The 27,863-nt window shown below is 42.3% G+C and overlaps 1 protein-coding gene across 1 annotated transcript; it reads right to left on the bottom strand.

Annotated features, from left to right (window-relative positions):
- Window positions 1-336: 336 nt before the first annotated feature.
- On the bottom strand, window positions 337-27,863 carry KDM3A (lysine demethylase 3A; the record flags this gene model as incomplete). Its single annotated transcript, XM_079534742.1, has 25 exons — window positions 337-417; window positions 876-1,010; window positions 1,093-1,269; window positions 2,463-2,602; window positions 2,717-2,836; window positions 3,436-3,566; window positions 3,707-3,797; window positions 4,684-4,855; window positions 5,235-5,471; window positions 6,277-6,446; window positions 6,727-6,913; window positions 8,845-8,972; window positions 9,321-9,416; window positions 9,525-9,677; window positions 11,894-12,108; window positions 13,896-14,097; window positions 15,229-15,791; window positions 16,831-16,982; window positions 19,583-19,668; window positions 19,769-19,841; window positions 20,321-20,445; window positions 21,374-21,476; window positions 22,914-23,024; window positions 24,865-25,020; window positions 27,693-27,863. The coding sequence occupies 25 exons, from the start codon at window positions 27,861-27,863 to the stop codon at window positions 337-339; spliced, it is 3,975 nt and encodes a 1,324-aa protein (XP_079390868.1).

Here is a 27,863-nt window from a genome sequence, read left to right as displayed (position 1 = left end):
ATGTCTCAGATAATAGTTTTCAAATGAGTAGTTTGGAATAATTCCCGACAGTTCTATAGGAGGTATTTTGTACAGTTTGGAGAGCAACTCCATATAAAGTTCTATTGCAACTGAGCATTCACAGTATGCCACAGTCCATACATATTACTACATATACATATCAGGTTTGTAAACATTGGAAGAATACACAGAACATAGTACCACAATCCTCTGGTACTGCTGAAAGGAAGATGAGGTAACATTCATATAATCTCAAAGTCCACAGAGGTCCTGACTGAGTAGTTAAAACAGCTGCCAGCGCTTCTGTTTTCATAGTGTGTGTTAAGGCTTTCTACTTTAAGATCTGCTAAGGCTGGATTCGTTAGCTCTCAATATCCCAACTGCATCTTTAACAGCATGGTATATGACATTCTTCACCTAGGAAGGAAAAGAAGGCGTTCAGTTTGACAGCCAAACAGCGTGGGTAGGGCAGATCAGAAGGCCCTGACACACAGCTGCAGATTCCCACCTTCTCTGCACCCACGAGCACAGAGGTGCTTCTCTGCCAGAGCCCCACTTACATCACTGAGCTGTGAAAGCGAGGCGCAGTGCTAACAGGGATTAGCTGAAATGCAGCAGCCTCAGATTAGTGTGGGTTCAACCAGAGGAAGAACAGCACAAACAGGAGGTAATGCTTCAGAGCACTGTCAGAACGCCTCCTCTAAAGCACTCAACACGTGTAACATTAAAAACAGTTTTTCCAAGGTCCAGTGCAACCCAATCTGAACTGGAAAGGTTGTATGGATGGCTCAATCTGCAGGGATTTGGTGAGGGTTTCTGTTTGTTTTTTAAAGGGAGAAAAGGGACGAGGCTCTCCTTGAGCACCGGAAACATACCTGCAATTTATCTTCATGGTTTGTATGCGTATGTGACAGATACCTAAATTCCTGAGTGAGCCAGAAGCAATGCTTGACGTGCTCTGGGGATACAAAGTCTTCTGCAACTTTAATACAACTGTACAAATTATGAACCTGGAGAGAACAAACAAGCATTAGCCACGTATGCAAAGTCTGCCCAAGTGGTCGGGCTGCAAACAGTGCCACTGGTCCTTGCCTGGTGCGGAGCTCCTGCTGGAATGAAAACTACATCTCCTAGAAACTGTACAATAGCCCAGCCTTGAACTCCATACTCCTGGTGAAGGCGTTTTCTTAGAGATCGATCCAAGTACCAACTTTGATCATGAATGGGATCGTGATCTACAGGATTTTCTTGACCTTGTTCTTCAGCAACCTGAAAAGTAGGGAAAGAGGCCTGTTACAACACACCAGTCCTGCAGGATGACCAAGATGTGCACGCATTCCACACTGAGCAGCTTGCACCACGTGGTCAGATACAAGAGTTATGTGCAAGATTTGGATTCTTTACTCAGTTCTTGTTTGTCAAGGCTACATCACTTCATTTCCACTTGCTTCACAAGCATGCTGCAAAGGTGAATATGGTACATTAAAATCATTCCAGTGTACACAGGAAAGAAACAACGGGGTCAAAGTGACCCATGCTCACAACAGGAACTTCTCATATGTGAGAGCATTTCTCTTACACTACTCTAGCACATAACTGGACAAGACTGAGTGCCAAATGCAGCATGTGCCTGCCCTGAGGCCTGCACTATGCGCTGTGCTTGCTGACCAAAACAGAGCCTGCTAACAAGAGCTCCAGAAGTTACTAGTCAGGGAGGCATGAGGACTTCATACAGGAAAACGGAGGGGCGGGAGGATGTGGGGACCAGATGTCTGAATCTTAGGAGTTCATTTAAAAGGAGATGAACACCTTGGTTCTATCCTGAGAGAAGCTGCAGAAAGTCTCAGGCCTGCAGGGAAGTATGCTACAAGAGACTAAGAATCAAATCACAGCTGCTTATAAAATTCACTAGCAAGTTTTATCAGATACAGTATTAACAAAAAACAAAACCTTAACCAAATTGGCTGTAGCTCATCCAAGCTGTTGTCTAAGACAGTGCTCAGGCCGACAAGGCCAACAGCTGTTCAGACCATTCCATTTATTCTTTTAAACATTGACATTTTTACTTTTAGTGAAAAAAAGTCCCATTTCTGGAACTACCAGGAACTCTTGACCACCTGTGGTAAATAGTGAAAGGAGCCCTTTTTGATGCAGTATCACCTCTTTCCTTCCTCAGACCCTTTCCCTCCCATGGAAGCCACATGAAAAACCTTCCTTTCTCCCTCAATCTAAACCTGAAAGCTATGGAAAGAAAAACACAGTGTAAGAACATGAAAGAAGGGAGACTTCATAAATGACGTGACCAACATTTCCAAAGACCACCTCACGCACATGTTTAAGGGTTTAAACTGTGTTTGTGTTGAAACTGGAACAGGAAGAAGGTAAAAAAAAAAAAAGCCCAAGGATTTGTGTTTACAAGTCTGCATGGACATTAAAACAGTTTTTAAGAAGGAGCAGCCTACCTTTTTGAGGAACTCCCGGATCTTCTCTGTATCCTTAGCAGCATAGATGTGCCACAGAGCTCCAGGTTTTTCTCGACTTTCAGTGAAACGCTTAATTGTCAGCTCATCAGAATCTCCATCTTGTATGGTCTTCAGCACTTCTGTTAAGAGAAAACACAAGCAGTTACACTACAGAGACCTTTCCACCAACCACATCTGGACCACAGCTCTCTTGGAGGGAAACAGTTCCTCCAGAACAAGAGAAAAAACTTCACCTTCTTCTTGATCAGCCTGACCTTTGGGGATCCCCACATACACCATAACATTGGCTGCATCAGACACATCCAAGTGGAGATTTGTTGTGCCATATTTTCTATCTTCTGGTGTTATTAAGCCTGAAAAAAAGCACCCACTACATTAGTGAGATAAAGAGAAATCTTCTGCTACTCTAAGCAGAGCTACCTGAAAAGCCCAGGCAGCTTTTATTCATCAGCAAATTCCTCCAGGCAGCAGTTTCTTTTTTTTCCTAGGACTTTGCAGCATCACCTTTGTATTTTGCCAACTGTTAAGTTCACAAGCTAACAAACATCAGCCTGCACCTGCACCCCGCCTGTGTGATACACAAAAACCACATTACTGTTACCAGAGGGTTTCTGCAGCAGTTTTGAATAAAGAATTCTCAGCAACAGTTTCTCCTTCAGCAGCTGCTACAGCATTTTTAGGTCAGGATCTCTTTACTGGCCATGATGAGGCTTAAAGTTTGAAGTGTCTTTTGAGTGACAACTTATCATAGGAAGAATCTATTTTGTTGTTTTCAGAGCAAGCTTCGATTCAGAAGCCAGGCTGGATGGGGCTGTGAGTAACCTCATCTAGAGGGAGGTGGGGCAGAGGCAGGGGGTTGGAACCAGATGAGCTCAGATGTCTCTTCCAAGCCAAACCATTCTGCGATTCAAATACATGGGCAGAAAGAGCCATAGTCTGACACACTCCTTACCGTAGGCATTGTACATCTTAGGGCCCAGGTCTGGTCGTACAAAATAGTTGGGAAGTCGAGAGGCAAGGTTGAGCTTTCCACCTCTCCTAGTGTACTCTGGCAGTGGAATATTTTTCATCAAATCATCAAACCTAAAGAAATACAGCACAGTTCAGTGTTAGGCCCCGTGATCAACAGATTTTGATGAAGCAGCTGTCAAAATGTAACCGTATTTCTACATTTTATTGCTTTGGAAGCACAGCACTCAAACAGTTTCTTGGCAAATTCATACCGAGAAGGCATCATATCTCTGAAATCTTCTCCTGGAGGCCAATCTTTAAGCTTCAACACCATTGGCTCTCCTTCTTCTGTTCTCAGGCGGCCTATTGTCAGATGTTAACATGTCAGTTTATAACAGCTTGTACCACTCACACTGCAACTCATCATGAAATCCCGATCTTATTTTATAGCCACGTTCACTCTGTAACTGTTCACACAGAACCGAAGGCACGCAGTTCACTTGACACCATGGTCAGGTATTACTGCCCTGAGAAGCGTGCTGTGACAGTGCAGAGCTTTTTGGATTAAGTACAGTGTGAACTTTGGTGGCTCCCCTCCCTAAGCACCTCCCACAGCTTAACTCAGACAACCATCCTGCATTTGAGGGCAGCTAATGGTAAAACCGAGCGTAAGTAACACAAATGAGAAGCACGAACAAGCCTTCCAGCTCCCAGTCTTCCTGCCTCAAGTACCAAATCCCCAGAGTTTACATCACACAGATGAGGCAGGACCTCCAGCTGCCAGGCAAGCATTAATTCTGGAAAAAGTTTGTTTCTAGAAGCAAAAACGCCAAACCTCATGCTCACCTCCCCAAACCTCAGGAACACCTACACGTTTCAACAGCAAGATCTAATTACCTTCTGAGTATCAACCACACACAGGTCCTTTTGTTTTACCTGCGTGGGTTAAAGCTGACAGGTGAACCCATTTGCTAAGATCCCCAACTTGTTCAGAATGCTTTCCCAAAAGAAAAAAGCAGCCAAACGTGCTGCTCAGAGATGGTCCTCAACACAGCTGACAACATTTCCTCTAACTCCACCATCCCTTGAGCATACCTGGTGAGAACACAGGGCAGACACTGTCCTCATAGACAAAGCCTGGAACATCTTTTATTCTGCTCTGTGCTGCTCAAGGATGGCAATGTCATGCTAGAGTAAGATTACCATTGCTTAATATTTTACCCCCTGTAAAGAAATTCACACTGCTTACTTGAAATATCTTCAAACCCATCCCAGAAATCTCCTACAGTAGCGCCAGTGATGATTTCATTGGTCCTGCAGTTGACCAGGTCTACTTCCTGCTGGCCAAACTCTTTCCTGAAGGACTCGGGTCTCCAGAGGTCTGCATTTAATTTGTGATGCACTCCTGACACCATTACAGGCTGCAAGGAAAAAGACACCCCAAAGAATCATCAAAAACTTCTAATTCTAACCACCCATGAAACGTACCCAACATTGAAACGTGGGCACTCTGCAAACATCCCACTATAAAGGATGAACGCTCTGCCATACAGGAATCACACCATGCATTTGTCCATTCCTTATTCCAAGCTCCAAAGCAGCATTTTATTTTTTTTTAATAGAGAGCTATAAGTTCAGCACTGTGTTTGGAAACTGATTTTAAATAATATATATCTTCTTATCTAAGGATTTCAGTGTTCAGGTATTACATATTACGGAGTTGCAGTAAGTTTGCACCTGCCTTTCAAGTAAGAGATCAAAGCACACGATGAGAAAATGGCAAGAGGAGATGTTCACTACCTGTCCCTGCTTCCAGCACTCTCTGAAGACGTTCCAATTACTCTCATTGTTGGGATCTTGAAGACACAGCAAGCGGTTATCACATAACCAGTAATGAGGCGTGTCAAAGCCCATTATTGTAGGCTTTATAGTCAGTCCTTGTGGCTTCTTAGGCATGTCTGTCACAGTTCTATTTTGCACCAGGGAAGCAAAAATGTCATCGAGGATTTTGGGTGTACTCTTGAGTCCATTGTCTGTCTGGTTTATTAAAAAAAAAGAGAAAGAACAAAAAAGTTGGTGTGTTTTTCTGTCAGTGTCCTCCGCAATCCAAAGATGATGTATTTAATATTGATGAATTTATATATCTGCCACTTCCAACATTTTCACATCAGCACACAATCGTGCAGAGAAACAGAGGTCTGCAGAACAGCTGCTGCCTAGAAATTCACTGCCATTAAAGGTCAGTGTCATTTCTGATAACATCTGCAGCGTTCTGGCAGCACGCAGTTCCACCCCGATTTCAGCAGCACTGCAGAAAGGCACTGAATGCTGCATGAAGGAAGACTTCCTTTATATCAAAGGACAGAAATGCAGTTTCACCAAGGGACCCCAAGGATAGTATTTTACCCCATTTCTTTGGGGCTGTACCTGTTCCTGGGCTGTAACCTGCTCTTGCAACTCAAGTGAATTGGTGTGCAAGCCAGGCACAAGTCAGTCACCCACCCTCCACAGAAGGAGGTTTCAGATCCCTCTGTAAGCTCCCTGATGGTTCTTTTAGAGACTAGAGGAGATGCTAATCAATGCACCTGCCAGACATTATGCTGAGTAAATTTGTCAGCTTCATCACCTGCCTCCCAGCCCCTCACTCAAGCAAGACTGGCTGAAAGCACTACTGAATTACTATTCTAAAAAGCACTGCAACAGACACTGAATTAAACCCTTTCTCCCTCCAAAGAAGAACAAAGTATTGGCTACTGTGACAAATGCCTGTGGTAATTGATTGCAGCCACAGAACAGCAGTCTAAGCCTGGTATCAACAAGCCAGTGCAGAGATGTCACATACCTTTCCTCCAGAAGAATTCAGGAGATTCCGCAGGAAACCTGTGTTGTTGTTGCTCACAGGTGTTAGTATTGCACTGTTGAATGTCTGCAGGGCTGCAGCAGGCTTAGCTAAGGTAGGGAGTGTCTGAAGAGGTTTGTTTTCATTCTTGGAAATGGGTACGAGAAGTTTCTCTGCAATGAGGAAGAAAAACATTTGAAGAAACACAGCAAGGAGTAATCTGAACCACAAGAAACATCCTTCAAATCAAATCCAAAGCATATGAGATACTTGCATAAATATACACATATGAACATGCATACGTATGTGCAGTATGCATATGCTCTGCAATAGACTCTCTGAACACCATTCCAGTAGGCACTGTGTCATCCTCAAAGATACTGCTGGGCCCTGGACATGTTTTTCTAACAAACAGCCACAGAAGGGTTTGCTTCTCACCAGTTCTATACATACCTTTGTTTTCTTTATTCACATTTCCACTTGTTATATTTGACAGCCAACTTAATGAGGGAGAAGTGTTTACTGAAGCAGTTTGTTTACTTCCAGCTGCTGGTTTGACAGGAGGATCGTGTGCAGGGACCTGTGGGCTCAGGACTAAGTTGTTTTGCTGAAGGCTGGTCCTCTCTCCAGGTACCAAATTCTGAAAAGCACAAAGTGAGATCCTGATTAAATAGAAACACACCAATCAAGGAAAAACGAGCAGCATTCTTTCAAAATAGAATAAAGGAAGTGCTGCCCTCCTTTAAATAACCTCATCTCCACAAGAGGTCAGCATTGCATCTTAGTACTGAAAAGAGATCCAGGAGAAACCATGACTTCTCAACTTCAAGAGCTTACGGAGTCCATCCCTCTTCATAATAAGCAAAGAAAGCTGAGTTTCCCAGATGATTTTCTGGGATCACTTTGGAAACCAAATACAATTTTAGTAGCTGCTTCTTGGTGTTCTAGTAGTAGATTATCATAGAAAGGCCTGGGTTGAAAAGTACCACAATGATCACCCAGTTCCAACCCCCTGCTATGTGCAGGGTCACCAACCAGCAGACCAGGCTGCCCAGAGCCACATCCAGCCTGGCCTTGGATGCCTCCAGGGATGGGGCATCCACAGCCTCCTTTCCTTGGGCAACCTGTTCCAGTGCCTCACCACCCTCTGTGTGAAAAACTTCCTCCTAATATCTGACCTAAACCTCCCCTGCCTCAGTTTAAAACCATAATTGTCAGGGCTAAGCTGGAGGTTCAGTTTGCTTGTTTAAAACATGTAGATAGAGCACCTAAATCTCTATCCTCAAGTAGCAAAAATCTACCAGCTCTAAAATAGAACTGCATGTGAGTGCAGCTGTGGCCAGAAGCAGCCATGCACAGAACCCTCAGCAATCTCTTAGGCAGCTGAGTTACTCGTTTGGAGCTGCTACGTTGCCAGGCTAACCAAAACGACTTCTGTGGCCTGGGATTTCTGCATGGCTGGCTATATTTCACCTTCCTGCTCAAAACTGTCCAAACAAGAAGTCGTTATATGCATTTATTACTGCTTCATTCTTTATTTCACATCTTGGTGACTACTGATGCTTGGTAAGAATCCCGAACACGACACAACACAAGTCTCAAACTTCATTAAATAAGTTATTCCCACTGTGTCACAGCATAAAACAAAATTCTCATTTTACAGAGAAAGAGGTATAGAGGACATTCTGAGAAACTAAGACCCAAGTTAGGTCAGTCGTATGCTAACTTGAACTACATAACCACCTTCCTTGCTCTTAATATCCACAATATTCCACACCTCTTACATGGATTACCAGCCAAAAATCAAGTTCAGCCTGCTTCTTGGACTCAAAATGTATTTATTCTCAAAATAAGTTTATAAATAAGCATATGTAAAAGACACTGATTTTTGTAATGCTGCAAAACTAGGCCATTAACTTGCAATATTTTTCACTTTCCAAAATACATACATCTAATTACATATTGCCATTCACAAAATGAAAGCCTTCTTAATTTTCTCATAGCAATTAGAATTACTTATTGAAATAAAATCACCAAGAAAACCCAAACTTTATGATGTTTCTTTGCTTGTTAATAAAATAAGCAACAAACTTCCTACCAGAAGAACTTTCCTGCAGAGTAGGCAGTGCTCCTCCATACTGCTCCAGACCTTGCCACTTTATCCGTATTCAGCTCTTTTACACATTCCAGAACTTTCCTACCCTGCTCATTCTTTTAGGTGCTGCACATGCTACACCTCCAGGACACAAGGGCTAGCCTGCACTCCCAGCCATTACCCCATCTCTGTTGTTAAGACTGAGAGGACTTGAAGTCTAATCCTGTTTTGACTGAGGAAACAGAGAAACAGCCAAAGTCGCTAACATTTTTCAAGAATAGGTTACTCATCAAGTTACCAGCTGTCAAAAGAACCAAGTAAGACTTCCCCCAAAAGTGAATACCAAACAAAAATCCAGCAGTGTCAGGACTGGTGTGCTTGTGTCAGTTGCCACTGGCTTCAAATACGGCTACATTGAGACCAACATGTGGGTATTTCAGCTACACAGACAGCAGTGAGAGGCAATGCAGCAATACCTGTTTTGAATCCTCCTTTAGAGTTGGCTTTGACAGGGCCTTGAACTGTTTATTTGCACAGGGGCAGTTTGCCTTTATTCCCCATTTTGTTCTGACGGAGTGAACAATATCACCAACATCATAGAGTGCTGAAGGGAAAAGAATAATTAATAAGCTTAATTAATTAGAACATTCAGCAAGTTTTAAAGAAGCTGTGCATACTACTCAGCTAAACAACAGCAAAGTAACAGTTCGCCTTTAAACACTACATTTTGCTACTGCTTTGTGAAGGTCAAGATAATGAAACAAGCAGCAGGCACACAGGCTGTTCCAGTTTAGGAACTTAAACCTGTTGACAATACCACTAAACTTTGGTTAACCTTAAAACTAAAAAAACACCAAAAACAAAAAGCCACTTAGTTTAATATCAATAACATAGAAAAGACAGCAAAAGGCTGCAACTGTCCATCAGTCTCCCAATCAAATCCTTAAAATACCTCTTCCAGGAATTATCTGTGTAGGCATTAGATTCTCCGGTTCATGCTCCTGCCCCTTCACACATTTAAACCAGGAGAAAGTATCCGAGTCATCATCTGTAAAACAGTCATTACGTGGTGTTTGAGTTGCCAGCTGTACCGTCAAATCACAACACAGGTCCTTCCCACTCTCCCCTTGCCTGAAGCAGCAACATGCACTCTCACCTTCATGTATGCCTTTTTTCCTCATCCTGTAGCAGTCCACACACACGCCGAAGCCGCACTTTGAGCAGACCCAGTGCAGGTTGAAGATGGTGGTGTCACACACATCACACATCTCTCGAACTCCACGCACTGCACGCTTCCAGGCTACTTGTCCTGTGGGAATTGACACAACAGGCCAAGTGTTAGTTTTAATTAACAAATTAAATGTTGAATCGCTTCATGTAAGAAAGGCTCAGCCTTGTTCTCAACTGAAGTCCCAAACCAAGTCTCTGCAGTCATAGATTCAGAAGAAGAATCAAATCGTAGAATGGCCTGGGTTGAAAAGGACCACAATGCTCATCCAGTTCCAACCCCCTGCTATGTGCAGGGTCACCAACCAGCAGACCAGGCTGCCCAGAGCCACATCCAGCCTGGCCTTGGATGCCTCCAGGGATGGGGCATCCACAGCCTGCTTAGGCAACCTGTTCCAGTGCATCACCAGCCTGTGTGAAAAACTTCCTCCTAATATCTGACCTAAACCTCCCCTGTCTCAGTTTAAAAAGAACATTCAGAAGAGTCTAAACTATCAAGATCATTTCACTTTCTGTGCAGCACTATTATTCCTGATATGCACCTGACCACGTTAACATGCATACTGCTGACATTCCCTCAAGTGGAAATTCCACAGCTGTCCTAAGAAATCCCTAAGTTGCTATTAGCAAGCCAGACTCAACACTTAGCTAAACAGTAGCAAACTCTTTCTTCACAGTCACTCTTCCTGCCTCACACCTGGGGGTCCAGAAAGAAGGAGTTCACCAAGATGCTCTACAGAGTGCAAAAACATTCGAACACCTCTCCTCAAGGAGGGCTATCTGAGCAAACAAACCTACATTTTGGCAGAGCTCAGTTTATTAGAGCCAGAGCCCTTAGGAAAAGGTGTAATTTGAACAGAACTCCACCAAGAGAAGCTTACCACAGCTTCAACTCCTACACCAACTAAGTTGGTAAGTTGGTAAGAGCTGAACTGTTCAAAGAAAAGAGTATCTACACCCCAAAATATTGCCTCCCTACTCAGGGCATTACAAACATTTCCATTTTCATGACACTGAGTTCCCTTACTTTCAACAACTTTCAAAGTAAGCTTCCCTTACTTTTCAACAATTATGCCACGGTTATAAACAAGCAAAGAGGGAATTTCAATACATTCAGCTCCTTTGAAATCAACTCCAGAACTGACACACGAACTTTATAGGTATGCTAACAAATGCTTCCTCTGCTATTAAAAAACACCTCACATTCTTAATTTTGAGGGGGAATTCATGAAATTACAATCTTCTGAAGTTGTTTTGATATTCCAGCCTGTACCGTTCTCTAGCTCTTTGTACTTTGGCTTCACAGGCCTGAGTGTGTTCTAGCTGAAGTGAAATACAGAGTTTGCAGATTCCAAGTAGTTCAGGGCAGGACCTCACAGCAAGCATTTCTGAAACATTTAACAAGTCCTCCTTTCTGCTTTTAAAGGTAGTCAGTCCAATTAAGCTTTTCTCCTTCTGTTCACAACCTTGCAGTGACTGGTAAACCAACGTGATCCTTATGTCAATACTACCCAGAATGCAGAAGACACTGGGAGGCACCTTTCTAAGCTGTATGGCTTCTGTCATGTAGTTACAAGCCAAAACAAAACCGCCGTTATTTTAAGATCCATTCCATGTTGAGAAGTGGTTATGCAAGTTCACAATGCCTCCCATTTAGTGGCTCATGTTCAGCTGCAGCCAAAAGCCTGTGTTCTACCATGCAAGGTTTGCCCTGTTGGCACTGACGGAGCTCTGCAGTCGGTTACCCCCTCAGTAATACCTCTCTGGCCAAGCTCCAGCAGGGCTGTGTGCACAGCTTCTTAAAACAGGCCCATTGCAAACTGACCCGATGCTTTTGGGTGGAGGGAAAGAATTATTTCTTTCTTTACACTTTACAGGTAGCGTTGTTGGGGCTGGTGCACAAGTAAAAGCAAAGCAATCCACCAAAATCAAGAGGAAAGCATCATTTCACTCACATATTAAAAATAGATGGCAGGCAGCTGCCTGTTACTTTAGCTTTTCTGTTCTTTTAGGACACTTCATTTCATAAGAGAAATGCATTTCCCCTTCAACAGGATATGTAGCTATAAATTGAGAATTATTCTGACAGATATGAAAGAATTATGTTCCCTTCCATAAAGAAAGAGCTGTTAGAACTAGTTTATGCTAGATCTTAACCTTCCTCTGAGAATAGAGGGCAACACTGAAGACTTCAATGACATTTCCAAATGCTTGCAACTGATTTTCACACAAGTCAAAAGCCTAAAGTTCCACATGGAGTTATTAAGGTAGGGGTGATGTAATACAAATTGATCTTACTGTGTGGTTCAATTGTAGACATAACTTCCTTTTCAGATATCACCAGCTGACAAAAGTGGTCTCCAATGTTGGCCAGGATATACTTCGCTGTGTCCAGATCCAGGCCAACAACATTTTTGGATAAAGGCAGCCACAGGCTAATAGCCTCAGGGTCATACTTATTGGGAGTTAAGAAGCCCTCCTCACGCAGTATCCCATGCTTATTGAACTGCAGCCTGTGAAATGAGCAGGGAAGAAAGAGCCATCACCTCAGATGTTCCATTAGTTTGTATTTCCTCCCACGAGTCAATGCCTACGCTGCAAACACGGACACCATGTGTCAATAGCTAACACAATGGTTGCAGAGAACATGGCTAAACATAATTGTCATAAATGCTAGGCATGCTTAAGATACTGCCTGTTTAAAAAGCATTACTAAAGAAACTGGTGGTTTGGGTCGAGATAGTAAGGTACATTTCTTAGGGATATTTTTATTCATGCAAAAATTATCAGGTCAACGCCATTTGAAAATTGCATATCTATTAAGGATCGAATGCAAAGGAAGTGACAATAAAAGCTTCATCTAGAACAAGCAACAACTCACAGAAGAGAATATAAATACATTGAAGAGAATATGAATACATTGTGTTCTTAAGTAACATTTACAAAACTATTAATGTAGCTGCCAACAAGATTTTAAAGAACCAATGCACCTCCTACAGCAAAGCTTGAATAAGACACATGCTATGGAGCAATTCTGGTAGTCTGGAGGAGACCTGCATTGTTAGAGGCTTATTAAATGAGAAAAGTTAGAGTTACGTTCACATTTTCAGGAACCTTTTGACATGTGATGACAGCACCCTGCTCACAACATCACCAGGAGTGGCAAGAAAAGATGCTGGCAGCCATTATCACAAAACTCAGCCATTTGCAGACTCTGAAGATTTCACAAGTTCAATAAACAAGGATAGTTCCACTGGCACTGACTTGTGAACTAAAGGATTCAGGCATTCTGATGCTTGTTTCAACTGATGTCATACCTACCCCAAGACACAACATCTGGACCAAGTAGTTCATGGAAAAGTTTACACTACTCCAGCACAGAAGAAAGGACGCGTTACAAGCTGTCACACCACAGTGTTTGACAACATCCACCCTGGGCTTACAGATACGCTTCAAGTAGCATTTCAAAAGCTTTCTGAAATGGTTCTTTATTTGTCTTAAGAAATAAAGAGAAAATATCCAGGGACCTTGACTGTTCAGCTTGATATCAGGCTCACAGGGACACAGGGAAGCTGCACATCAGGGTTGAAACATGCCAAAAGCACCCAGCAGTCACTGTGCTTTCCTCAAAGTCCCCCTGCCTGCCCTCCTTAAAATCCACTGTGCACACTGATGACAGAAATGGCACAACACTCAAGTGTAAGGCAGAATAAAAAGATGAAGCAACACAACAAACTATTGCTGCTGTTTTAGTTCTCTAGACTGAAAGCCCATGGTCACTTGTTGTAGCTCCTCTGTAACTGCAGAATACGTCTAACATTTCACACTTCCAACTGCTAAATGCTGGGAGACAGAGTCTAACCTCCCAGTGCTATCAAGCTGAAGCGTTCAAACTACACTCAAGTTATCCCAACTGGCTTTCAGCCCAGAACAGCCAAATAAACAGCTCAAAGTTCTGCCAAAATATTTTCTACTCAAATGAAGCAGTTATAAAATTTTTAAGTGCTAGAAAAACACAGGGAACTTTTCATTGGTTGGGAATATTAGGCTTATGGCCTGATAGCTACACACTGACATCCAGTAGTTTTAAACCAGAGATCTACATAAGGCTGTGTTGAGCATAGAGCTGGTTTACATCTGGCCTGGAAAAAGAAGATAAATGTTATAGCTAACAGTGAAAACTCAGCAGCACTCCTTCCAGAAAAGTAAGAAAAGAGGTCAGACATCTAATCCCAACAAGCATCTTGTTGTTCACATTGAAAGAACACCGAGGTCTGCATATGCTCAATATTGTTCCTACCTTCTAAAGTGAAAGAATCGACAAAAGACAGTGGAATCTTTCTGGTCTTTGTTCTTTCGGTAGCTGTCCAAGCGACATTCCCTGCATTTGTGCAAGTGAGGTGCAATATTATTGCAGGAGCCATCCTGTACAAATGCTTCTCCACTCTGCTGCAGCTTCTTCACTTTCGAGGCATCTGCTAAAACGGACTTGCGAACTATTACTGTAGGGAAGAGCAGTGAGCATTACACAAGCTGTACTAATCAATTTGTTATATAAATATGCAAGCAAATGTCTTCAAGTGAGAAACAACCTTCTTATATGTTCCCCATTATGTTAAAAGGAAGTAATTGTAGAATATTTGCAGTCAGCAGGAACTTTCTCAAGGCGTTGTTCCAGTGGAGGCATAGTTCAGGGACCCAAATTTAAGAGATGCATTCACCTTTCCACAGCAAACTTTTGAAGGTGTGCCTGCTTTCAGTGAAAGCACTTCAACTATCAGGGCTTGAGAACCTGTCTGTGGAGTTGACCAGGGCATGAATCAAAAGTACAGAAGTACAAAGACAGAAGTACAACCAGGCTCTTTTTCAGCCTGTTTCTCCCACTCAAAGTGCAATGGATTTCAGCACTTTACTATGACAGATAGCAAGCATCTCCCTTCCTCCCACATTGCATGTGAAACCTAGCAGGGCTCAGTGACTGCTTGCCTGGCTGTTCATCTATGCCAGTTAGAGAACAGCACATGGTAGTCAACATGAGATTGAAAACAAAGAGATGGGTGTATAGGGAAGAGTCCTGAAACCCAAAACTAACAGCTACACCACCTGATGCACAGCACAGACACACCACCAGGAGCCCAGCTCCATAAATAACCACAGCCTTCCCCATTCTGCTCATGAAGAAAACAAATGGAACTGGGCCACAGATAACACAGAAACAAGGCAGCTCTTCAATTTTGTTTGAGAACAGTTATTGAATGAAGGCCCTTCTTGATTAAAGCTGCATTGAGAACAACTCCCATCTCCAATAATACATTTTTAGCAGCAGTCCTCAGTTTTGTAAAGCAGTCTCCTTACGCCATCAGCATCTGCCTTCCAAACAGAAGGCATGTAATGCTTGCTCATGTAATCTGTTTTGCCATTCTATCCTTGCAAGCTTTGTAACAATTCTGTTTGTTCTCCCCAACCAGCAAGAACATTTTTCTCAATTTTACCCATAAATGACTTACATTCCAAAACACCCTCCAACAAAATTAAAATTGCTATTTTTGCCAATGTTACAAAGAAGATACTTGCACTGAATTACTCAGAAACAGGGATATCTTCAAATGACAGGAAGTTTAAAAAATACCTACCATTATCCTGGATCTTGGTACTCCCACTCCAAAAGCTTTCATTTTCATTCCTCTCATAAAAAGCCTCATTTGAATTTCTCCTAACAAAAAATTCCATGTCTACGTGTTCATCCACCTTGTTTCCTTTTTGGCTGTTACAACCACTGTGTGATTTAACTCCAGCCTCAGCAAAAGGGAGAAGGTGAGCATCTGATGTTGAGGGCCTGCAATCTAAAGTCCTCTGCAGTTCCACAGAGCTATTGACCCTCGGTATTGCTAGGGAGGAGTTAAGATGTTGCAGTGGTTTTGCAGGAATGCACTCTTTAGAAAAGTTTGTCGTGGGCTTCAGAGGAGGTTCGCTCATATTTTTCAGACCGGTTTCTTTTCCGTTAGTTGAATCACTCAAAGATGAAGATCGTGAAGATATCAGAGAGGTATATTTACCATTTTGATCATTAATATTTTGTGTTTGTTCCTTAGTTATATACGTCACTTTAGGAAAGAGCGTCAGATTTTCCTTCAGTGGTTTTGTTCCAGCATTAAGACAAGAGGGATGGACTTCTGGTACGCTCCGTCTGCACGTGCTGAGAGACAAGATGGAATACTTTGACAAGGGTGTCAGACAAACCAAGGCATCTGTTTCTCAACATTAATCTTGACAGAAATTTAATCATGTACCTCTGATAGTCAAAGGTGCAAAACTTTGTGCAAAGTTCAATGTTCACATTCGATTTTTTCTTTTTATTATTGTAAGTGCTGCAATCAAATGCTCAAGCTTTATCTACCTGTAGATCCCATTCCAGTTTAGCTACAGTAGCTACTCCACTACTTCTTCCACAGCTAAAGTTAATTTCTCATTTTTAACATGTAACAGCTGTATAACCAAGTGCCTCCCACTTGCACGTCATGCTCAAGAAACTTCAGCAGGGACAGTGGCTGGGGGGGCACTACATCTGTATTGAGACAGTAAAAGTGTTCCCACACAAAGAGATCAGATGCAAAGTCATGTTTTCTGCAAACCAATATCACTTCTTGCAGAGCTAATGCACAACACTTACTCTTCCTACCACACCACTTCTACCATACATGTTAATCATTGTGATGGAACTGGAGGCAGGGGTACAATATTCTGACCTTGCTAGATGAGTTCATGCTCAGAAAAAAATGTTACACTGCAACACAGTTCTCACATTAGCTCTGGTTGGAAAATGAAATAAAGCATTTTATATTTGAGACATTCACCTGGTTGAAACACGCATTGACAACATGATTCCTAGAGCTTGTTTTATAATGGAAAGGCAGATCAGCTCAAACCTGCGCAGAGTTTGGAGTAGTAAACTCAGTATTGGAAGATTTTAAATCCAGTGGGACATCTTCCAGGTTACTACCAGTAACAAACAAGTTTAAGGCCAACATTAACTGGTATTGAACAAAAAAATATAATGGAGGACCCATACTTAACCTGCAAGCAGCCAGCCTACAGGACACCTGCTGAAGCTGTTCCAGTGTTCCAAAAGACCTAGAGTTAATGCACTGCCTTAAAAATCAAACTATGTTTATCCTGCTACAAACTTAAGTTACTTATGAAAGAATGGAAGTCCATGGAATGAACTGATTTCTTACCCCTGAGGAGTTTCTGCACCAAGATTGGGAGGACAGTTAGCTGGCAGGGGCAAGCCTTGATGCCTTTGGTCTTTATTAGCAGGAGTACAACCCAGCAACGCCTCACCAAACACTGTTGGTACCGAGTGCACATGTCCCTGACTTTGAGAAACCTGCAGGAGAGATTTTAACAGTCATGAACACTTAGAACATCACCACCAAAATAAATATCATGTTACAAGGTTAAGCTTAAAAAGAGAGGTACATTAATGCTCTTCTCAGAATGCTTAAAAGCTTGAAGGCCATTTCTCACCCAGTCCATTAGGTGGAAATAACCGAGCGTCCTTTTAAATCTCAGAGGTTCAGTGAAACACTGTTGCTGCTAATTCACTCCCCCACCCTGATCCCTGCAACTACCACCACAGTCTTTAAGGGTAAGATGTAGGTGTAACATTAAGGCAAGGAAATAGAAAGCTCTGCTCTTCTTCAGAACCAGCACTGCAATGATCTTTCAAAGTTGGTAGCAGTAACCAGAATTCAGAAATGGCTTTCAGAGCTCACCTGCAAACCTCAGAGAAAAATTAGAAAATCATAGAATGGCCTGGGTTGAAAAGGAGCACAATGCTCATCCAGTTCCAACCCCCTGCTATGTGCAGGGTCACCAACCAGCAGACCAGGCTGCCCAGAGCCACATCCAGCCTGGCCTTGGATGCCTCCAGGGATGGGGCATCCACAGCCTCCTTAGGCAACCTGTTCCAGTGCCTCACCAGCCTCTGTGTGAAAAACTTCCTCCTAATATCTGACCTAAACCTCCCCTGTCTCAGTTTAAAACCATTCCCCCTTGTCCTATCACTATCCACCCTCATAAACAGCCATTCCCCCTCCTGTTCATACGCTCCCCTCAACTACTGGAAGGCAACAGTGAGGTCTTTATGGACTTCAATGACCAAAATGAAAACTGTGAAGTCAGTCTGACAGTACTACCAAAAACCCATAAGTGAACTTCCCTGCAGTGTAAAATAAAATAAAAAAAATAAATCTTTGTACCAGGATTCCACAAAGTGTTAAGTGACAAATTCCCCTGCAGATTAAGTGAGCAGCTTTGTAAGCCTACAATTCTTTCAGAAATACGTCAGGAATACCAAAATTAGCAAGTCTTTCAAAGCAGTTGTTTTCCATGGGGCTCCCTCCCCAGTTCTGACATCCATATTCCACTCCCACATACTCAACTTACTGCTGTAAATTACACTACAGACTCATTACCATCAACTCTAAAGTAATTCCTTTCTGCTCTGGTATAACACAGCTGTCAGACACATAAACAAGTTCACAGAAAACCTCTGGAATTTATTAACTCCACATTAGAAATCACATACTAAGTTGTTTGGTTTTTTTAATATAAAAAAGCTATAGCTTCAGCTCACCAACCCCACAATCACAGCCTTTCCACTGAAGACCAAGAATCAGCTTTTCTTCCTTATTAGATAGAGTACACTCACTTGTCACCATTTTGAGAAAACAGTTGCCAAGACATTTCCCAAAGAGTACAAAGGTCATAAAGGAACAGTTCTTGGAAGGCAGACTAGAAAACTACAACTAAATAAATAACTGCATTGCTTTACAAAAAAAACAAGCCATGAACTCAGATCACGGTAACTTTTCTGCAGTACATTTGGAATATGAAATAAGAACTGGCCTCGTATGCACTGAGCAAACTGCTCAATGGCTGAATAAGCCAAAGAATGGCAAACTGGGTGCCTGAGAGACACTAAAGGTACTCAAGCACGAGCTATGCAGAGGAGCACAATTGCAGCATGTGAGCTACTTCTGCTGCACGCTTGGATCACTTTTCATAGAGCAATCTTGTCTCACATTGTTACCTCCTGCTGCTTCCTTGTGAAGCTGTTACAGATTTCTATTAATGATATCCAGACATCAACCAAACCCAGATAGTTGTCTCAGCACAGGGCTGAGCACACAGAAGCTAAGAATCAAAATTTACAAGCAACCAAAAAAAAAAAAAAAAGCCACCCCTACCATCACCTCGAGAGGTTTCATAAGCTCTTCCATAGCCATGTCTAAAATACAATTTTGGTCTCAGCACTCAGACAAAATTACAGGTTAAGTTAGAAGTTCTGTGGCCAAGCCATTATTTTTTTCGTTTACATTTCTATACTTAAGTTACCCAGATCTTCTTTTGGCCCATTGAGAGGGTTTTGGTTTCTTGGTTGTTTTTGTTTTGTTTTGTTTAAGAACTCCCAGATCACTCACAAGAGAAATAAATGCAGACATGCAAGTACTAGAAGAGTGGCCACATTCCCTCCTGGTACCAAAGCAACATTCTTCCAGAGTGCTGCTGTGTACCTTGAATCCTCAGAGCATGCAAGTGTAGGCACAGGTTTTGGATTTAAGAATAAAGCAGTTAAAAGACTGAACATGAAAAACAAAAGTTATGCACTTGAGAACCACCCTGTGTTTAATCACACCACAGAATACATGACTAGGCAGGCTAACATTTAAGCACAAGGAAGGAGCAAAACACAGTTTAAGAAAAAAGAAAACCTGAACTTCAAGGCTTAGTAACAACTTCTCTGATTACCACAAGGCAAGATATTTGACCCGTGCCTGGACAAGTTTCAATAAACTCAACACATCCTCCAAGGGATCACGTTTATTATTTAACTTTTCCACTTAATCCTTATTTAAGACTGTTCTGAGAAGTTACGTGACTGCGTTATGTAACACAGCGGTACACAATGCAGTAAGACATTACCTCAGGAGAAGACTTGGTGTGTTTGGCATCAACACTTCCACTATTTTCTGATTTCCTTTTCATGCCCCCAATTCTTTTGGATTTATCTGGAATAGAAGGTGATCAACATTAGCATGACATTAACATGATCTATTTTAGCACAAGCATGCTACTTGCCTCTGCAGTACAAACAATAACTGCTCTTACCACATTTTCCATTATTGTCATATATTATTTCCACGTGAATTAACTCTGGATCAAGAGTCTTTAAAGCTGGAATCTTGAAAAGGAATAAAAAAAACACAGAGCCAGTTAGAGATGGAAGTTATTGTTTGAAAGTGTTTATTTCAGATGCTGTGGTACAGATGAAGCTTAAATACTTCATTTTTGGATTCCATGAATGTCAAGCTAAATTTAACAACATACAGTGATAGTGCTTCAGCTTGAAAGCACGCATGTAAACTGGTGCTTCAGAGCAAGCTCACAGCAAAGGAAAAAGGATCACGTCTGTCTTGCTCTTCATATACAACTTCCAGGTCTCCTTTTGTGTAGATAGCCACTTATTTGAAAGTTGTGCCAGCAGCATGAAGTAGCACAGAAACACTTTGGAGTAATAAAAGCCCCTGCACTATAGTGACTTCCACATCATTTTGGCTTAATGTATTAAGGACAGAAATTAAAATGCTCCTGATGGCTGTATAAACTAAAGACTGCACCCTTGACCCATCTCTGTTTGTAACCACATCAGCTGGTTCTTACCTCCTGACAGTTGACTTCTAGAGTTCTTGTAGCAGGATTACCATTCACCACAACTGCTGTGAACCACTGGGTAGATGGATCCAGGCTATAAATTCTAATCTTTGAACCAATGATATTTTTTCCACCTTAGAAATCAGAGGAAAAAAACAGTAAACAAATGAAAACATCCAACATGCCTCAGAACGAAGGCGCATGAAGACCACCACGTTATCCAGGTTCCAACATGAACTAACCAACAGTACTGTATGCTAGATTTAAGGAAAACAAACTGAGAACTTAGAGACACCTTCCACATCACTGAGGGGGGGAAAAAAAGCCATGATAAAACTACTTTCCAAGTATGTGCTGCCTTTGGATTGGACAATTAAGCTTTGTGGAGCTTCAGACATGCAGCTGGAGCCAAGACCTCCAAATTTCAAATAGTGAGACAAGTCAGTAGATAAGGAAATTAGAATTTGTTTATCAGATGAGAAATTTTCTCCTCTTTAAAGCACTGACAATGAGGACTCTAGACTTAATACCTTCCTTGCCAAAAACATGCATGCAAGAAATGCCTTCCAGTTGATGACTAAAAAGACACTTGCATGAACCAGTAAGAACAAGGCCAACAAAACTAAACCCAACAGCTTAAACCTGAGTATAAGAGCAGTCTGTCTTTCTCTATGTAAAGCTTTTGAAGTTTTGGAAAAAAAAAAAAAAAAAAAAAAGAAATCAAGCTCCTTGAAAACAACGAGCAACACGCAGTAATTCATTTCAGAAGGAATTGCTGCACGTTTGATATCTTTTCCACAAGAGTGAGGTCATCTGTCCACGTCTAAATTCTGTACTCATTCCTACAATGGAAATACCCAGTAGTGAAATTTCCATAATGCTTCATGTTTCACATTCATTGCTCCAATATAAAGTGCAAATTTTTTTTTTTTTTTTTAAAACACTTTTTTAAAGCTTTCACCCCTAGAACAGATAACTATGGTTTATACCATCAGCACAAAGATCTCCCTCTTGCCTTCATTACTTACTGACAAATCTCCCTGCTACAGAGCACACTCATACCTTGCACCAAGCGTGTTTCATCCAGGTGTTTCTTAACTAAAGCTTGAATTTCTTCATTGACAGTTTGATCGTCCTTCAGAGGAAGCCTGGAACTCTCCACATCCTATTTAGAAGCAAAATGTGTAAGTTAGTATTGAGAACAATGCCTCTGATTAACAAGAAGTTGTATTTAGATACAAGGCACCACCCGTTCATCTAGACCCAACAAGTTTCTCATTACTGTGTGTTCCTTCAGTTCCCAGCTCAGTTCACAGAAGCACACATCACCTGGTTTGTTTTATTACCTTGCTAATAAGCACTAAGTTTAATTAAACCATTTTTTAAAGTTTAGGATTAAGTTCTTAGAAGCAGCAAATACATATTTTCTAAACAGACATAAGGGCAACTATTTCAAGTTTTGTTTCAATTTGTGTTATGATAACACCAGGACCCAGTGCTTCATGAGACATCATTAGAAAATTTCATAAGAATGAAAGCAGAGGCAGCTGTGCCTAAATTGTCCATAATTATGAATTCCTATGTTTTATGTTAGGTTTTTTTATTTTTATTTTTTAATCTGAACTCTTTGACAACATGATTCTCCTAGTTAGAATTGACTCCTAAAGAGAAGCGGAGAGCAAGTTATTAACAATGGCTCAGAGCACCAATACAAAAGGATTACACTGTTCTGTCTGAAGCAGTGCTGTGGTGTTTGTAAGCAGCAGAAGCCTCAGAAGCCAGCAGCCAAAGAGCTGTTATTTAAGAAGCCAGAAAAGCAGCTTTCTCCATTGCAGTACTGAGATGAGGCTCCCACGTAACACATCTGTAACTTAAATGTAAGTGATTCCTGTGCTAGTTTCTCAGAATACCTTCTACTTGCTGACTGCCAACAGGTCCAAGTAGTTGAACATTAACAGTGGCACTATCAGCAGTCTCAATGTGGGACTCCTATCACTCATTTCATTCACGCTGTTTACAGGTCATAAGAGCAGCTTTCTACAGCAGGTTAAATCCTTTATCAGCAGCAGATATTATTCCTCAGAATGCCTTACCAGCCAGTCACGTGGGGCAATTGTTTCAACATGTCTCTGTCTAATTTCCACTAACAAGTTCTCTGGGTGCTCAATAAAGGTATTTTAATTCAACCATCCCATTTACATCCTGCCTGCCTCCACAGTTGTTTAGGATTACAAGTCATGTGTTTCCATTAAGCAGTACGATTTATTCCAGACATGTCTGCAATTCTTGTCCAAGCTACAGCAGCCACGTTCAGAAGACAAAAGGAAATATTCCATGCTAACCCCTATCATCAACACGATGCAAGTGCTGTCACCTGAGCTGAATGACTGCCCCAGCACACTGCCTCACAGCTGCCTTAAATGCCTGTGTCCTGGACATGCACATCACATTCAGAACTGATATCTAAGAGTTATGGCAATAGATATCTTCTCCAAGTTCTCACCTGTCTAAAGTCTGCGTTTAGGATACATTAACTTCAGATATCTTAAACACCAAGACAAAGAGATTTAGACTCTATTTTTATAATGCCATACAAAGTTACCTGAATGGGTGTCAGAAGGTCTTTAGAAAGAAAAACACATTTCTCTTCACCAAGATAGCGTATGGAAACCATTGGTCCCAAACCGGCTTTGTCCACTAAGGATTTGTAAGTCTACAAAAGTGAGAAACATTTTCTAAGCAGCAGAGTAAGGTCTCATTTCTCATGCATTTTAATTCAAATAAATTCAGTTTTGAGTCCATTTCCCTGTTTAGGTCTCACATCTCTGCATGGCAGAGAGGGGGAATAACCAGCAGACCAACGCAGCTTGCTGCAGGGCTCACATTTCAGTCCTCAAAGCTCACACAACATTGACAGTGTACTCAAATCTTAACGTAGGCATATGTGACAACTTAGATAGCCTCACAGGTACCACACTGCTCAGTACAACAACGTTTTCAGGTACACCACAAGCTTCAAAAGCAGCCATGAAACAGCAACCTCCTTTGGAAAACTTCTGAACTCTTCCCGATGAACCTGTGCAAGGTTAAGCTCTGTCTAGCCTTCAGTTAACAGCTCTGAGTGGGTACAACACCAGAGGCAGCAAGAGCAACTCCTCCCTGTGCAGAAAGTACATTTACACACCATTTCAGAGGGGAAAAAAGAAAGAAGTTGCTCCAGTTGTTGGCAAGGAGTTGTTCCAGGAGCAACTGGGCAGTACAGGAGTTGTACAGAGCTATTCCAACTCTCAGTAAGACACTTTATCACATACTTGATTCAACTGCTGCAATCAAGATTTATCGAAATAACTTCCCTTTTTGTGATTTGCTCTTGTGATTCTTTCGTTCCTTCCCTGTTTAATGAGAAAGGGAGGAAAAAAAGCCTTTGCCAAGGCAAGTTCCAATGTTGTGCTTTACTTTATTCTACATGGCTCCTCCAGTGAGCTTCTAACATGCACACGGCATGAATTGACCCTTTAAACACATCAGTGAAGGAAACCTCATGCATAAAACAAAGATGGGTGAGTACCCAGACAGCACAGCTTAGATGCACAGAAATAAGCAGGTCATCACAATGTCCTATCAGCAAATCTATTAGTAGAAATACTAATACTGTGAGGCAAAGAAAAGAATGCCAAGGAGTCATTACTCCACTTCCTCTCCCACTCTGTACTTCCAACTGATGTCTGCTTGGATTAGCTCTGCTTAAGACAAACCTCAGCTAAAGCAGCAATAGAAATTATGCTACATCCCTCATACCAGGCAAAGTTAAGAGCATGAAATATGGACTATAACTTCAGCATAATAGAAGTCGGGCAGGTCTCCATCCTCGTTTAGTTCACAGCTACTTCCAAGAGTAGCAATGTCCAAAGCAGTCAAGTAAAACTATACTGGTGGAATACATTAACCAAGAAAAACTCTTTTCACCTCTACTGGCTGATCTGCATAACCAGCCATGCACGGCAGCTGCAGGAAGCTTAGATTTCTGGCTTGGACAGTGCAGCTTTCGTTTTTATGAGTACAAAAACCCTGATCTCACAAGTGATCTGTGGCAGTCAGCCATTATATAAGAGTTATTCACATTACTTTTGTCTCAGATCAGAAATCATTCAAGAATTAGCAGTACTTCAAGCAAAGTCAAGCAATGATTTAAGATAAAAACTCAGGCTATCCTTACAAATCTGTTCTTTGCCTTTTTCTCTCTATTCTTAACCACAGTTTCATGAAATGCATAGCTAGAGGGAGAAGGGATTCACACTCTACAAAACAGAAGTTTGGGAGGGAAGTAAAACCATAAAAATTCATCCCTGTATCCCTAGACAAAACAAACCAACTTAGAAATGCTTATGAGCTCTGCCTAGCTGTGTACTAAGAGCTTCAGTCACCCTGCACGTTACACGTAAGGCTTTACAACACAAATCATACTGCACTTGAGAAATTCACACTTGTAACAGGCACAACTATCCTCAGAAGATGGAAGAGCAGAACCAAAGTAAGGCCAGCTGTGTACTTGCCATTGCAGGCCACTGGACAGGTGATATAGAACCGCCATGAGATCTTCTTTCTGCCAATACCAGCTTTTGCTCCACAAGGAATACCTTCATTTTGGGACTGTAGACTTCTATCCATCTTCTTTTTTCCCATGACTCATCATCAAATTCTACACAAATCTACAGAAAGGGAATAAAGCAGAAGAGTGACTAACCTCCTTAATATTCGAGCACACGCAAGGTAGAAATGATAAACAATTTCTTCTAAAAAAATCATTTAAATGAAAGCATCAGTGTTGCCTTCCTGTCATACTCTATCATCACTGTCATCCTAGACTCACTTAATATTTTGTAAGTGTAGTTAACTGGTTTGTCATCATCAGTGTCACATAAAGCATTAATATTCCTATTAACTCTACAACCTTCCCATCTCAAACAGGCCTCTGCTGGTCAAGTTCAGGTAACTGTGCTAGCTTTGTCACCCGTGTTTAAGTCAGGGGGGAAAAAAAGCAAACAAACAAGGACTGCATTCTACAGCCTTTTCCACAAACTACACACAAAGACAACCTGTTTTTCCAGAAATGTTTTACGAGCAAATCCCAAAGAATAACTTCAGCACAAGTTTTGAGAGTGCAAGTAACAGCATGCCACTGAAGGACACCAAATAGTAAGTAGTGTGAAGAAGGTCATTTCCTGCCTGCTTTTAATTGGTGTTTACCTCTACAAATCTCTGAAGCATAAATATGAACTGCTCAAGAGGAAAGCAGCTGTCACTACATGGCAAAAACATGGAGAGTCTGATCAATTTCAACAGTGGCATCACTGTTCTTTCATAAGAACAAGTTGAGATGACCAAAAGATTGAGAAACCACACAGATAAACCCCCACCTGACTAAAGGAACTTAGAGAACTGTACCTTCAGAAGTAAGCGTCCCTGCTTCCATCAAGCATCACTATCTTAAATACATCATTTAAGTAGTTTACTTGAAGGGAGCATATAAACAGGAGGGGGAATGGCTATCCTATCCACAGGGGTGGATGGTGATAGGACAAGGGGGAATGGTTTTAAACTGAGGCAGGGGAGGTTTAGGTCAGATATTAGGAGGAAGTTTTTCACACAGAGGGTGGTGAGGCACTGGAACAGGTTGCCTAAGCAGGCTGTGGATGCCCCATCCCTGGAGGCATTCAAGGCCAGGCTGGATGTGGCTCTGGGCAGCCTGGTCTGCTGGTTGGTGACCCTGCACATAGCAGGGGGTTGGAACTGGATGAGCATTGTGCTCCTTTTCAACCCAGGCCATTCTGTGATACTCAAAGTGTAACTGCCTAACTCCTGGAGACTTCCCCTTTTGCTTCTTCCCTTACAGGAAAGCTAAACAAGTAGAAGCATGCACACCAAATGGCATTATCACACCCAGGAGTTGTAAGACTAATGGGCACAGAAATAAATTTACTTATTTTCAAGTTCACGGAAATGGTGAACAAGATAAGCAAACAGCACAACTCCCAGAACCAGAATGGCTTGTTTTGTGTGCAGAATGAATACTGCACAAACAGGAAAATACAGCTGAGAAATTGTTGTAGGAAGTAATTAGCCATCCTCCATTTCTATAGCTAATGCTTCCTAACGCTACATGAGAAGCAAGATTTGAAATATTATCTACTTCTACTCCTTTAGATACTTTTATTCAATCCATCACTACTTCGGGTCTTCCCCTACAGTCCTCTACCACAGGGCTGCAATACAAGAAAGGCAGCAGCACTTATTTTTGGTACCAAAAAGTTCCTCGTGGCTCCATCAGCTACTTCACAGCTTCTTTAACACTTTTACAGAAGAACACACAAAGTTAATCACTGCTAGCAAAACCTCCACCAACTCCACAGCACAGAGAAAAGCATTAACGACCCCAGCAGCATCTGCCCCTCCTTCAAGTCCCAGAGAAGGTCCTTAAGAGCTTTCTGCAGCAATTCCTCCTCCTCACCCCAATTCGGGGACAGCCATCCATGGGGAAAGCCCCGCTGCAGACACCTGACAGAAGCTCAGCAACCAACAACGCCAGGCTTCCAAAACACATCCCTAAGTTTGGGCATTCAAGAGTTAGAAAGGCAAAGGTTGCCCTCTTGCCTGGAAAAGTGCAAGTGTTTCCTGCCTAAGTCCCTTGCAGAAACAAGAGTAACACAAGATTCTCTTATTGTAAGGGAGTCTTGTCCCTAGCAAACAGTTTGTATCCTACAGCAATGATTCAGACACGGTTGGATAGTTTTCCTGGCTACAGTTGACAAAGAGCCTCTTGAGAGCTTCAAGTTGTCAAAGTCTGCTGGTTCCCACCCTGAACGTACAGTTAATGAGTTACACGAAGCCTACAATAACTGATGGCGCACAGAAAAACGCCATCAGCAACCATTAATACGAAGCAAGAAGAGCATGAGGAGCCTCCAAGGCCACGCGTGGATTTCATAAATTCAAATTTAAAAAAAAAAAAAAAAAAAAAAAAAGGGGGGGGGGGGGGGAAGCGTTTGGATAACTCCAGCCTGGAGAGAAATCGAATCGTTTACAGCTGACAAGGTCTTAAATCACGGCTGGGAGATAGACAGAATAAAGGCCAAGCAAAGCAAGCGCGGTGCAGAAGTTGTCACCGTGCCGCGGAGGCGAGCAGCGCCAGTCGGGGAACTTCCGGCAACAGCGGAGCGCGGCGGGGCCTTCAGCCAGCGCCGCACGTGTCTCGAGCAGTCAGCCGGGGCAGCTCATCACGAAGGGCTCACGAGAACACGCAGCCCATAGATGTACGTGCGAGGTACGGAGCTACACGAACACCGGCTCCTCCAGCCCCCACCCCCTCGCGGCGCCCCGTTACCTTCAGGTCCTGTTTGGAGATGTCGGTGTGCGAGACCGCCCGGATCCTGCCCGCCTGCCACGGCCATTCCGCCACGCGCTCCGTGTCCCAGGGCCCGTCGTCCTCCCCGGCCAGGCTGAGGAAGCGCTTCCCGACCAGCAGCGACCAGCTCCCCTCGAGCCTCAGCACCAT

The sequence above is a fragment of the Tetrao urogallus genome (genome assembly GCF_951394365.1).
Source record: "Tetrao urogallus genome assembly, chromosome: 4".
Classification (NCBI taxonomy): Eukaryota; Metazoa; Chordata; class Aves; order Galliformes; family Phasianidae; genus Tetrao; species Tetrao urogallus.
This window is presented reverse-complemented; position numbering and strand designations above follow the sequence as displayed.